Here is a 14601-nt window from a genome sequence, read left to right as displayed (position 1 = left end):
CTTCTGATAAAACGAATAAATCATCCTTCTAACTTTGGAGAAAAAGAAAAGGGAATGTTTGTTGTACAAGAGCCAATAGCAGCAACAGGAATAAGAGGAAGAATGTATATTAATTATAAAGTCTTATTTTTCTTGTGCTGGTACTGGAGCTTGAACTCAAGGCCTCATGTTCTTGTTCAGCTTTTTCACTCATTGCTGGTGCTCTACCACCTAAGCCACACCTCTACTGGCTTTTTGTTGGTTAAATGGAGATAAGAGTCTTGCTGCTTTGTCTTCCTGGGCTGGCTGTGAACTGCAATCCCCAGACCTAAGCCTCCTGAGTAGCTAGGATTTCAAGCATTGGCCTTGTCACAAAGACTTACTGTAGGAAGGATATTTCTTACCTGCCAAAGTTTGGTCCCATTTGCTAATGCTGTTGGACTCAGCACTGAGTCCTTCAATGTATTTCAGATAGGCTTCTGAGTGGAGAAGCCGCTGGGTCTTCGGTGGGGGAGCCACAAATATGGGTGTTGTTGGCTGCTGTATGACAGGGGGACCAGCTGGGTGTGGGCTAGGATATGGAGGTGGTGCCTGCTGTCCTGGAGGCCCTAAAACTCCCACCTGAAAGAGCACAGTACCACATGGTAAGACAAAAAGGTAGTTCATATATGTTCTAGAAGGACGATGATTAGACTTCTGTTGAGTCCTAAGAAAACCAAAGTGGAACTGAGGATGGGGGCCCTTACCTGTTGTCCATATGGACTTCCACCTGGTGCTGGAGTCCCCACCATAGGGGCCACTCCTTGGTTCATCACACCTATAATTCAGAAGGTAATGGCACAATTAGAAGATTCAGGTTGAGCTGATTGAAAAATTACTGTCTGATAAGAAATGATGGCATTTACATGGTCAACATATGTTCCTGTGCCCTTCAGTGTTGATAGAATCCTAAGTGCCCCAAACAGGACAAAAAGCTTAGAAGTGATCTTTATAAAATTCTAGTATTTCCCTGGGTAAGTTAGATTACAAGGTACTACATTGTCTTGCAACTGGAGCCTGTGTTGAATTTCACTGGGAATGGCACTGAAATCAGGCTCATTAGTAAGCAATATGCTAAGATAGCAAGGACACAAGAGAAATGGCTGTGAAAATGCAGTTAAATGAGCTTTGGGTAGGCTAGAAGGCACTGCTTTGCTGTCCTCTTATAGTTTATCAGCACCTGGTTCTACCTGAAGTCACTAATGTTGGCAGAGAAAGGATACTTCAATGATGCAGAAGTGGAGTAGCCTTGCTGCTGTTGTTTCAAGTGTGAATATAATAAAGGAACAGAGAAAGACTTCATGTGTTATGTCTCTGATAATAATTTAGTAAACTTCCCTTGATGAATGATCATGACCAATTGCTGTCTCACAGGAATGAACTGATTAATATCTGAGACTATTTTTACCTCAGGACCATCCATTTGATATTCCAATAAAACACAGAAATAGGTACGGGAGCCACCCCATTCGTAAAAACTTAAAAACAGCTCAGTATTCTCAAATTCAGAGTTGTAAGCATCTTTTTATTTGTAAAGAGACAGAGTAAATAAAAATAGGCTTGTGTTAAAAAATAGGATTTTTAATATTCCAAATGCTCAGAAGTTTATCTGGATCAACATAGAAGGATACTGAGGATTACTTGTGAATGAAAAGGTGGTGGTTGATAAGCTACTGCTCCAACAACACACCAGAAGCCTCTGGCCACTACTTTTGTACACTTACCCCCTCCTTAAACTCTATAAGCTGCCTACATCATTGCTATGCAGGGCAGCACAAGTGAATCAGCAAACTCTTCTGCTTCCTCATTTACAAGTGCAATGCCAGGGGCAGCCAGTGAGCATATGAACTGAGATAGCATAGCTGCTCTCTGAATCTATGGCTACTCAAAATCAGCCCAGACATATGCATGCACAAATCAAAGAGTCCTTCCCCTGTTCCCTGGACTATAACCATATATGTTGTGCTTCCTTCAAATGTCATTTTGGATGCGAAGGAGGATGATATGCCCCAATACCCACTACAACCCAGCTGCTACTAGAGGCCACTGGCCTTAAGACAGGGCTCCCATTGAGTATTACATGCATCTAGAAATTGTCATGTCCAAATGCAGTCTTACTGCTCCAAAAATACCATGTGCTAATGAATGAGAACATAGAACTAGGGGAACAATTATTTTATAATTGATTCCTGTTGCCACTACGATTTACCCAAGTTACTATTTCCATAATGCTTCATTCACTCTGCAAACATTACCTCCTCTAGGGATATCTGGGAAAAATTATTTGATGTAACTATGGCCATTCTCTAAGCAACATTTACAGAGTATGGCTGGACAGTCAGGCACAGTGGTGCACCTTTGTAATTCCATGACTCAGGAGGCTGAGGCTGAAGGACCATAAACTTAAGGTTGGCCTGGGTTATACAGCAACACTGTTTTTAAAAAAAAAAAAAAAAGTGTAAGCTGGAGGTTTCAAGCCAGGCTACTAGGCTTGTTCACCCTACACACTGCTAGGTCCATTCTCTGAAGCATTGTCTGGAACTCTGCAAAACTCTATGGTCGGTAGATCCAATGCTATTGTAAGCCAACTTGATTAGTTTTTATCCATATTTTATCTAGGTGTATACATCTATATATATACGTGTATATACAGTGTGTTTCCTTAGATGATATTTTTAAGTAATGGACAAATAGTACTCAAACTCACCTAAAAAAGAAGCATTACCTCTGACTAGATTATAGCCAAGACTTAGTTCTCTTACATATGATGACAACAAGTATGGGAACTTGGAATTTTCCTTTAGGTTTCCTTTCTTTCTCCTCTTCTGTCTCTCTCCCTCCACCCCCTCTTTCTTTCCCCCTTTCCTTTCTCCTCTCCTTTCTCTTTCTTTCTTCCCTTTCTCTCCTTTCCTTCCTTCCTTTTGTCATGGGGCTTGAACTCAGGGCCTGGGCATTGTCCCTGAACTTTTTTGTTCAAGGCTAGTGCTCTATCACTTTCAACCACAGTGCCACTTCCAGTTTTCTGGTGGCTAACTGGAGATAAGAGTCTCACGAACTTCCATGCCAGGGCTGGTTTTGAACTGCAATCTTTAGCTCTCATCCTCCTGAGTAGCTAGGATTACAGGCATGAGTGCTTGGGCTAAGTTTCTTTTCTTTTATACTAGTTCTAGGGCTTGATCTCAGGGCCTGGGTGCTGCTCCTGAGGTTTTTTTTTTTTTCCTCAAAGCACTCTACTACTTGAAACACAGCTCCATTTCTGAATTTTTTGGTGGTTAGCTAGAGATAAGAGTCTCACAAACTCTCCTGCCCAGGATGGCTTCAAACCACAATCTTCAGCTGAGTTGCTAGGATTACAGGTGCGAGCCACCACAGCCCGGCTCCTTTAGGTATTAGAATAAAATTTCAATTTATAATTCATTGTAAAGTGAAACTAAGTATAACAATTTCTAGATTCCATTTATATATGTCTACATGAAAGAACGAGCTTGTGGTGATAGACTGGTGTCTATAGTCAGGATGGGCTAGGCTGTTTTTATTATTATATGTTTGAACTCAGAGCTTTGTGCTTGCCAAGCTGGTCTCTACCATTTGAACCAGGCCTCTAGCTCTAGTTTTTACTGGTTATTTTGGAGATGGAGTCTCACAGACTTTTCTACCTGGGCTATCTTTAAATTTTGATCCTTGAGATCTCAGCCTCAGTAGCTAAGAGTACCAGTACGAACCACAGGTGCCTGGCTATGTCATACTTCTTATGGGAGTTAGATATACAAAACCTCTCTTTCCCCCCTTTTTGTTCCCAAAACAAAGTGAAGGATTTCTGAAGAGTTTTACATAATCGATTCTATAGTCCTTTTAGATGGGCTGCTTAAGAAGGAAGAGATATACTGAACACCCTGTGAGATAAGAATCGCATCAGATGAAGAAATGTACTAAGGGAAAATCTGTACTATTTTTAATATATTACTCTGAGCTAGCAATTTAGGAAACTTCATTCACTGATAAAGAGGATGCAGCCCTCTAGGCTACCTGACCTTATAAGTACATATTATACTGTATAAGTGATTATGGAGTATGTTTTCTGCCCCCTTGGGCAGAATCTGACCTTTGCTATGCACCCTGGGCTGTTGCCTGACAAAGAGCACAGATGCTAAGCGTTCTGTTCAACACACAGAATTCTCAGTGAGGTAGGCCTGGCAGAATAGGCAACAGGTATTTCCTTCCAGAACAACTGGCTTAGGGAGAAAAAAAAAAAAAAAAGATATTAAGATGAGATTAATGAGTGAATGAAGATGAAGTTCTTACCCGGTGGTGGGATGCCCGGGAGGCCGGGCACACCTGGCGGAAGATGGTGGGGTGGAGGCCCCCCAGGGTGAAGTGGCTGCATGCTGCCCATGCTAACAAGGCCATCAACTGGGCCCTGCAAAGGTGGAAGGCCTGGCGGATAGCCACCCATCATGCCTTGAAGGACACAACAAATTTCAGACATGCATCATTAACATGCAACATGAGCTAAGTAATAACAACCCCCCCCATGCACTACCAATGAATAAAGCACCCTTAGTACTGCATGATATAATGGTAATTAGTGCAATTATTTTGTTGCAATAATGAACAAAATAAAAAGTTACAAGTATGAATACCCAACATTTCTGGATAAATTAGTACTTAGTACATTATTGTTCATAGTTATTCTTACTGGAATAAATATGCTGCATGTTTTCATAAGAAGACGTTTGAATAATAGCCTTTCCAGGGTCAGAACTGTTGCAAGCTGTTCAAGCAGAGCAACTACAACTACAGCTGAACAGTACACGGCTCCCCATTCTACTCTGCTTATACTCATGTCTATCATGGGTACATATGAGGGGAAATTGGAATGGAGGGAAATGATCACACAGTCCTGATCACAAAGCATGGTTCTCCAGCTTGAAATGTTCAAGAGTTCTACTCTTCCCAGTCCCACCACTACTGGTAATAATGGTATGAGCTAGGGTTTGAGCTGGGAAGTAGCTTCTAACAGCCATTGCAAAAATGATCTTTCACCTTTAGATCTTAAAACATGTTTAAAAACAAATCCAAACCTTCCCAATCAACTAAAGCCCAGGTCACACAAAAACTTTCATGAATGCCTTAAGGAGGAATGGCTGGAGAATCAGGCTCTGCTGATATGAGAAAATGTCAGTGTTCATCACTGACTGCTGTCAGGTTCACTAATGTCCTCATATACATCTTCAGTCGATAAGGGGTATTTCAACTGAGGTACAGAATTTCTGTGAACAGTTTTTATTCCTTCATCTTCAAAGCCTATCTTCATGTAACAACACATGTGATGACTAAGAAGAGTTTAAGCAAATAGTTTTGGCAAAGGGAGTGATAAGATTCCACCTATCTAAAGAGTTTTAAAACCACATGGCATTATTTATTTAAGCTTTTCAGTGATTTGTAATGATCATGATGAACAAGAACTCAAAGCTCCCCTTGAAGTACTTTAGCATTTCACAAAGGGAAGATTAGTAGTGTCAAACCTCATTCTGATAAAATATTCTTTGGAGAGGGATTCTGAGAGAGTGTACAGAACTCCAGATTCTGAGATTTTTTTCCCCTTTTTGGCTTTCCCTTAAGAATTAATCGAAAGGCATTTATTTGCTCATGACTCTTGTACAAACCTCTTAAATCTATGACATTATTGAAAACTCTGAGACTGATTCACCCTGCTTCCATATCTAAACTGACTACAAAAGTTACAATTACCTAGCTGATGAAAGAAATCTGAAACATTATCTTTAATGCATAAAGGTTTTTAAAATTTTTTTTAAAGAAATGAGAGTTCAGAGAAAAAACTACTTTTGACCAGACACCAGCATCTTAAACATGAGGACATCCAATGCTGCCAAACTGCCTTTTAACCACACCACCAGGTTGAGCTTTTAGGTGTGAAGTACGTGAGAAATGTAAGAATGTTGGGAGGCTTTGCTTTCAATTACAAAAGCCCATCTGAACGCAGCCTTCGTGGGCTGTGATTGAAGATTAAATTATTAAGCACTGAAAGACATGACACTTGTCTTCATTAAACTGTACTTTGGCATTTATTATCCCAGTCACATGTGTTCAAATGAGCTTCAATGCTTGTAAGCAAAGCTGGTCTCAGACAGCAACAAGGCTAAGAATCAGGCCCTAAGCAACCTGTAAACCCATGAAAAATCATCCTCTTGGCTGCAAAGTTCCCACTGTGGATCAAAGACCGTTACTGTGGAGAATGCTTGCCCTTAACTCCCATGACCTAGAAGTATGGGTAGCACACCCTCAGTAACAAGAGCAGGGGCTTTCTAGAGGGTCCACCATCCTCAACCACAGAGCTCTATGTTATTCCCCAACAGGGAGCTAAAATGCTGCAGCTGCTGTTTTTCAAAATTTCATTTTGTTAATATGTCCCTGGGTTTTGCAGTCAAGGGCACAGTGCCACAATATCACACATCAATTAGAACAATACAGAATATCAATGAAGGAAGTCTAACTTTCAAAGTCCCCATGTTCAAGGCCTGATTTCTAAAACCTCTGGAACCCCATTAATTCCAAAATGGGCCATGGAATAGAGCAGGCGGATTATGAAATTTGTTAGATCAACATCAGTTACACTGAAAGTACTGAAAGCCATGATTCACAAGTGCTTTGGCGAGTGCAACTGCTAAGTTCAGCGACAGTGCATTTGAGAACTTGCCATCACAAAAGTTAAGAGCGACAATGGAAAAGTATCCTACACTGCTCTTCCTTAAAAAGCAAAAACAAAAACGACATCCCAACAAACCTGCCTTGAACAACACTGTCTTGGACTCCCTGTGACAGAGGTCAAGCTATTGAATTAAGAAAAAACATAGGTGGCTTGTACAGATCTCATCAGACTTGGGGGGATTACAAAGGTGGGGCCAGAGAGGTGGTATGCAGGTTTCTCATTGGAGACATATCAGACAAGATACTGAATTCAAGAATAGTCAAATTCACTATGGCTACCAGAACCAGAGACAACACACACAAGCAAGCAAACCACATTCATCATTTTCTTTCTTTTTGTTTAATATGTGACTGGGATACTAACAGAAAATGCAGTTTAATGTAATTAAATAGAAAAGCATTACAGAGTGGGCACAATGAATTGAATAAGGACTTTTTTTTTTTTTTTTAATTTAGCAGTCATGCACACTGGTGACCAGGAAAGGATTTATAATTCATTGTCAAAAATCCTTTTAAATGGTCAGACTTTTAAGTATGGCTGCAGCAGAACAAGGCAAACTGAATACTGGCACAAGAAGGAAAATCAACACTACCTAAAGACTGGTTTGTGTTTTCTCTTGGAAGTTCTTCAGAACAGAATTCAGGGTTTATTTATATTATCTGCTGTAGTGCTCTATTTAGAGCAGTCTGGGGTAAGAACATTGCCAGACCATGCCCACAGCCAGGGAAGAACTGGTCCCTACCAATTCCCTGGATTATGCCCAGGGCCCATATCTGGGGCAGAGAGGAGACACTGCCCATATGGGAAAGGCAATATAGGACGACATGAATGACTTCAAACTTTAAATCTGTCATGAGAAAAGGCTACAGGCTGTGGCCTACTCCTCTTGGAGAAAAAAAAATGAAGGAATTTCTTAAAGTGGAAAAAAATGGTCTTAGCTCCTGTTTTTACCTGCAACAGGTGTCAACTGCTGATTGAGCATCCCCATTGGTGTTGGTGGTGGCACCACCCCCATGAGAGCCCCCACAGGGGTGCCTGCTCGGGGAGAAGCACTCGGCTGCTGTTGCTGTGCTGCTCGCTCTCTCTCCTGCTGCTCAGCAACTTTAGCTGCCCGCTCTGTAAAGGCATTTCAGATTTTCAATTCTGTTTTTAACCCAGGAATTCAAAATACCATCCATTGCATTCAACAGGACTAGTAAAAACACAGGCAACAGTTCTGTCTCAATGGAAGGAACAGTAGTTGACTAGTCTCAACACAGGAAGAGTCGGGCCGATTTCACTTGGTAACCTAGAATCCAGCTTTCCTATCCCATCTTGAGAACTGGTCTGCAAAGATTTCAAGAATGTTAAGACTGCAACACACATTCAGAAAGCACAAGTTTTATTTAAACACATCACCAGCGTAACCACCGTGGTTAATCTCATGAGGCACCCTGAAGATGAGAAGCACTACCATTATTCTAGTATTAATAGCATTATAGTTTATAATTTTAACATGAAGCAATTCCATGGCCCATTATAATTTTTGATACAATTGTTACTTACTCTATTTTCCTGATTCCTTGTACCCAATTTTACAAAGATTTGAGGACTCTTTATCATTAGTATCACAGGTTTAGCAGCTGAAGAAAATTAACTCTGTAAGGGAAAAGTAGCTTACTACCTCTTCCACAAGATTTTAGGGAAAGTAAACAGCCACTTTCTATATTCTAGTGAAGCAAAGAGGCCATTGTTTAATAAACCCAAGGGAAAAATGCATGATACTCTAGGCTACAGTCATCAGAATCAGGGAACTAATACATGTATGTATGTAGCAAAGGACAATGTTCTGAAAAGAACCACATTGCCTACAGCTGTGTACTTCAAAGCTGATCATAAATCAATCCTAAATCCATATGAATTCCAGAATCTACTCTTACTTCATATAAAATGCAAGATGAGCATTTGTTTGTGGAACTTCTGGGCTTTTACCTGAAAACTTCTTTCACTCTCTTGAGCTATTCTGCATCTCCACAGCCAACAGCTCCAACAATCATGTTTCTAGCAGGTAAACCCTTATATATTATGCTAGAGGGATATTATCAAAGCTCCCACCACACAGGGTTTATTCTATTTTCACCATTTATAGGTAGGAAGCCCTCCCCACTCTTCATATGGGAAAATGGAGACTGGGAGATAGTAATGATTTGCCCAAGAATGTAGAGAGAACCAGCAACCGATGGCTCTGACTCCTGATATCATATACTCCAACTACCACACATTAACCCTCCAATATGGAACTCAAAAGGCTCCTCTATCTGAAGAGGGGGATAACAGCTTGAGGTTACATGGCTTTAAAGAGAAACAAGAAGCAACAGCTCCAGTCCTCTTTTAGGGTAAGGATATGAAAGTCAAGTAAGTCCAACACTCCTTAGCTGTGACACAGTTGTCAGCAGAGATTTGTCATCCACCACTAGCACTGTCCCAATTGACATACCCACTGCAAACTGAGTACAATGAGTGTGAGGGACAAAGGCCATTTGAACAACTTATTTTCCTGAGCTCACAATAAAACAAAAACATCAATGATTTAGACCCCACATTAAATTCTAGTATTTTCATTATACAAATGACACAGTAAATGAGAGAGCAAAGAAAAAAAAAACAGGAAAGAAGATGGAAAAACAGAAAACATTCAGGCCTGTGGGTCAAATACTGGATGGGCTACTGGTGTCTCTTTCTAGGAGAAGCCTAACTAAGCTGTCCTGGAAAGCCAAACTGTATCTAAGTCAAGTCAAACTCCTATCTGTGTAGCTCAATAGGTGAAGAACACCAAAAGTTCAGATGTTTCTGAGTTGTTTAACTCCCTTAAGATCATTCTGAATTTCAGATTCCTTGTTGAATCTGGTAGAATTTCCTTTAAGCCAACATCTTTTCCTTCCTCAGCCATACTCCCATGTTTCACATTATCTCCACATTTTTCTCTCTCCTGATCACTCCCTAAATAATCAGCCACCCAAGTATTGGCTTTATTTGTTTTGGAACAGACTTTAAAACTATGTTAATTTCTTACTCTAAGTATAAATACTAAAACTCTAAAGTTCTAGTTCTAGGATTTCTCAAAGGATGTTCTATAACATGTTTTTTCAGGATAGTAATAGATATTACATGAACACCTGGTCAAATTTCAGAAAATTCTAGATAAAAACTATTTTTTTCTTTTTAGCTCTGAGAGACTTTAGCATGAAATATACATTGTAAGTTCCTAAGACACAGAGTTTGGCATACTCTCAAGCAGGTTTCCACGAATGTTTCTTGACTGAGTATCTTACAGGATTAGGCTTTCGCAGAAGATTCTTAGGGAAGCCTGCCAGATAATTTTTAATAATCAATCAACTCTAACAAATTTCAACAAAGCAGGCAGCCTTAGTAATTTATTTGAGGGAAAGTAAAGTATTTGGACCAAGCCAATAAGACTAAGAATTGACTGCTATAAAATTCCAAATGGAAAAAAATACAGCTCAAAGGCAAAAGTCCTTCCAAGCTAATGTTTATACATATTTATTAAAGAAAGCCTGAAATTAACAATAACGAAAATAAACAAAAACAACCAAAACTCGAGTATTTGTACCTAATGGCTAAGAATCACCAAATCCTTAAATGATAGCTCATGGCCCAAAGTGATTTAATCAGAATAAAAGGAAAATAAAGACAGCTGGGCTTTATCAACCCCAGGTACCGTAACAGTAGCTAGGAATACAGACACATCAGAGGCCGGGTCTGGACTAGCAAACCAGGTACTTCCACCAATCTGCAGCTTAAGAGTTTATACATGTATAAACTTATCAAGAGCCATAGCTGATTACTGATTTTAAAAGGCTCCTTTTGGATGAATATCAAAATTATATTTAACATCACTGTATATTAATTTCCCAACTCAAGATGTATGTGTTTATAGGGCTAAATGAAAGAAAATGAAGAAAACCATGCAATTTTTGGCAGCAAAATATACTGAGAAATTCTGGGGTGGGGATGAAGGAGGCTGCAACACCAGGATCACAAGCAAAGTCAGGGAAGCACTGTGCTTAATCAGGACCAAGAAAATGTCTCACATGTAAACTATTGAGTGAGTACCCTCTGAAGCAGTCCTTAACAAAAAGTTCATGTGCATGTGGCAAGATCATTTACACATATGCATCCCTGAAAACACTCCCTTGCTTAGAAAGCTTGGACAGTTGTGCCTAGTCTCTATTTACCTTCATATTCTGCTTTCTTGGCTGTCTCAAGGTTCCTCCATTCTGTTCCTACTAGTCGGCTGAGCTCCCCAAAAGAGTAGTCTGGGTGCTGAGCCTTAATCACAGCTCTCATTTCACTGCTGAACAGGATGTAGCCACTCATGTTGATTTTTCGCTTGGAGCCTTCTTTCTTTGCACTGCCTTTGGCAGACTTTGGGGTAGACTGTAAGACAGAAAGCTCTTATAGTGGATCAGAACACTGCACCTGATTAATTGCTTAGGAATTATGGAAGCCAGGAACACAAGACAGTTACTGTTTTATAGACACATTTAGTTTGTAGTTGGCCATTTCTTGGTCAAAATATACTTCTTGTTTGCCTCAAAACAAGAAATAAATGAAAGTTTCACTGAGTTCCATGACTATACTACTATAATATATAATAGTGACTTCACAAATCCTGAGGCTCTAAATAAGAAAAAATACCAATGATGATCACCTCAATAAAAGATAAGGTCCTAAGGAAGAAGAGATTTGAAAGACATACATAGGTGATCAGTATGGTAGAGCATGCCTGTAATCCCAGCACCTGGGAGGCAAAAGCAGAAGACCATAGGTTTGAGATCAGCCTAAGCTACATACTGACACCCTTTCTCAAAACAAACGAAAAACCCAAACAAACAAAACCCCCCACAAAACCAAAAAAGACAGATAATGAAAACTGAGAAGCAATAGGATGATGCCTTTCCTTACTACTTTTCTTCCATACAAGGCAAGGAAAGCTTTCTAAGTAAAGTGCAAATAAAACAATTCTATACAATCTAAGAGATTAAAATTTAAATCATTAGTGGCTTAATGACATGACAAATATATACTTTTTTTTTTGTGATGGTCCTGGGGCTTGAACTCAGGGCCTGGCGCTGTCCCTGAAATTCTTTTGTTCAAGGTTAGTGCTGAACTACAGCTTCACTTCTGGCTTTTGGTGCTTTAGGGGAGATAAGAGTCTCATAGTCTTTCCTGCCTGGCCTGGCTTTGAACCCCAATCCTCAGATCTCTGCCTCCTGAGCACCTAGGATTACAAGCATGAGCCTCCAGCACCCTGCTAAATATATACTTTGTTATGTGTGTAAGTGCCAGTCCTGGAGCTTGAACTCAGGGCTTTGGCACTGGCCTTGAGCTGTTTTATTCAATGCTACTATTTTACTACTTGAGCCACAGTTCCACATCTGGCTTTTTTGGGTAGTTAACTGGAGATAAGAATCTCATGGACTTTCCTGCCAGGGCTGGCTTCAAACTAAGATCCTCAGATTTCAGCCTTCTTAGTAACTTAGTAACTAGGATTATAAGTGTGAGCCAATGACACCTGGCGCATATATATATATATATATATATATATATATATATATATATATATATATATATATATATATATATATGCGCCAGGGCTAGCACTCTACCACTTGAGCCACAGCATGTCACGTCTGGCTTTTTCTGTGATTAAATGGGACACAAGAGTCTCATGAACTTTCTTGCCGGGCTGGCTTTAAACTGTGATCCTCAGATCAGCCTCCTGAGTAGCTAGGATTACAGGCATATAATCAATTTTTTTAAAAGAAATATGAAAAAGAACCTGACAAAAAAAATCCCCCCAAACTCAACCAAGCAACAAAACCAAACAACTTGTTCCTTCCTGCAAATTTCTGGGTGGAAGCTCACATATGGAAGAGGCAGAGGTCTCCTTAGTTTGGTTTGTGTTTACTACAAACCACAGCTGTGAAAAAGGTAAGTAACAGGACATGTTAGCTTCACCTGTGGGGGAGTGTAGGGCATAAGGTCCAGCTCACTGGCCAAGGGAGTCTGAAGTTGAGGTAGAGAAGGAGGTTCAATGACCTCACTGTCTTCTTCTCCCATCTCTTCAATATCATCATCTCCGCCTTCTAACTCAGCAAATTTAGCTTCTAGCAATTGAATCTTTTTTTCCAACAAAGGTGAAGGCTCTTTCTGAGGAACAATTGGCTTTCTGAAAGAAGTGACATAAGAAAATAAAGTCACCTAACACCACTCCAGGATTGGTCAGAAAAAGTGTTTTACCTTAAAGTCTAGAAATAACTTCCTGTGATGTGTACTGTCCATTCTAAGGACAGTAAGAAAGCTTAATTGATTGTTTCTGAAGTTACTTCTACTTACAAAGCTAGGCTTTTTGTTTGTTTTTGGTGTGCCTGTCCTAAGGCTTGAACTCAGGGCTTGGATGCTGTTCCTGAGGGTTTTATTTTTTGTTGTTGTTGTTTTGCCAGTCCTGGGGCTTGAATTCAGGGTCTGGGCACAGTCCTTGAGCTTCTTTTGCTCAAGGCTAGCACTCTACCACTTGAACCACAGCGCCACTTCCAGCCTTTTCTGTTTATGTGGTACTCAGGAACTGAATTCAGGGCTAGGCATGCTAGGCAAGTACTCTACCACTAATCTTCATCTCCAGCCCCTGTTCCTGAGTTTTTGTGCTCAAAGCTTATGCTCTACCACTTGGTGGTAACTGAAGACAAGAGTCTCATGGACTTTCTTGTCTGGGCTGGCTCTGAACTGTGATCCTCAGATATCAGCCTCCTGAAGCTAGGATTATAAGTGTAAGTCTCGGTGCCTGGTTCAGAAGTTTTTTTTTTGTTTTTTAAGAATTTTGATGAAAAAGGTCAGATAAGTTGATGTTAGGGGAATGAACCCCAAGATAAGTATTCAAGTGTTTTTTTTTCTTTCATGCAATTGTTTCTAACATATTTATAAGATGATTTCTATGTTGCTTTGTATGTCCCTCCCCCACGGTATAACCCCTGCTTTCATTGTATTTGATATTGGTATAATTTGTGGAGGGCAAGGGCAAAAACAAATCGTTTAACTAGGAATACAGATGGACCCATTGTAACAATGAGATGTACAAGTCATTACGTCGAAAAATGAACTTCACAACTTTGGTGGGGTGGGGAGGATGGGGGGGAGGTGGGGGAAGTATGGGAAGGGAGGGGAAGGGAAAACAAAGAGGAGGCAACAATGCTTGATAAGAAATGTACTCATTATCTTGCCCATGTAATTGTAACTCCTCTGTATGGTATTCCCACAATAAAAAAAAAAAAAAAATATATATATATATATATATATATATATACACACACACATATACACACGATACATTTTAAGGTAGAAAAAAAGAGGAAGTACTGGGTAAGATCTAGTTGACTATATATGATGAAGAGTTTCACATTCTGTAGAACTGAGCAATCTGCTAAGAAATAGGATATGATCTAGAACCAAGTATTTCTTCTCTATTCTGTAATTACTGGAGTCTAAGCAAAGGACACTATTAGGTTACCAGGTTCTAGTAGATTATGAACATTATTTTTTCTTTTTTGTGTTGGTACTAGGCAAGAATTCAGGGCCTCACACTCTCCTTCAGCATTTTCACTCATAGCTGACACTCTACTACTGGAGCTATGTCTCTAGTTCCAACATTTTCTTTAGTATTTAACTGAATTAATTTTTTTTTTTTTTTTTGTCATAGGGTTTGAACTCTGGGCCTCCTTGATCTCAGCCTCCTGAGTAGTAGCTAGGATTACAGGCGTGAGCCACTGGCACCTGGCTTTATATTGTTCTAGTTT

General features: G+C 39.9%; 1 protein-coding gene across 18 annotated transcripts in view; it reads right to left on the bottom strand.

Moving 5' to 3' along the window:
• The window catches only part of Pbrm1 (polybromo 1), a 126367-nt gene that overhangs the window by 2862 nt on the left and 108904 nt on the right, over positions 1–14601 (bottom strand). For 9 of the 18 annotated variants that reach the window (XM_042679705.1, XM_042679708.1, XM_042679713.1 and 6 more), the window contains 6 exons: positions 12770–12980; positions 10984–11185; positions 7700–7864; positions 4321–4476; positions 726–796; positions 384–600 (listed from right to left, as the gene is read on the bottom strand). In XM_042679705.1, coding sequence (XP_042535639.1) covers positions 384–600; positions 726–796; positions 4321–4476; positions 7700–7864; positions 10984–11185; positions 12770–12980 — 1022 coding nt within the window. Of the gene's footprint in view, positions 1–383; positions 601–725; positions 797–4320; positions 4477–7682; positions 7865–10983; positions 11186–12769; positions 12981–14601 lie in introns of those variants that run through there. The other 9 variants (XM_042679716.1, XM_042679718.1, XM_042679719.1 and 6 more) reach the window with 4 other exon arrangements.

The sequence above is a fragment of the Dipodomys spectabilis genome, unplaced genomic scaffold (assembly GCF_019054845.1).
Source record: "Dipodomys spectabilis isolate Male_0828 unplaced genomic scaffold, ASM1905484v1 ptg000054l, whole genome shotgun sequence".
In the NCBI taxonomy this organism is placed as follows: domain Eukaryota; kingdom Metazoa; phylum Chordata; class Mammalia; order Rodentia; family Heteromyidae; genus Dipodomys; species Dipodomys spectabilis.
This window is presented reverse-complemented; position numbering and strand designations above follow the sequence as displayed.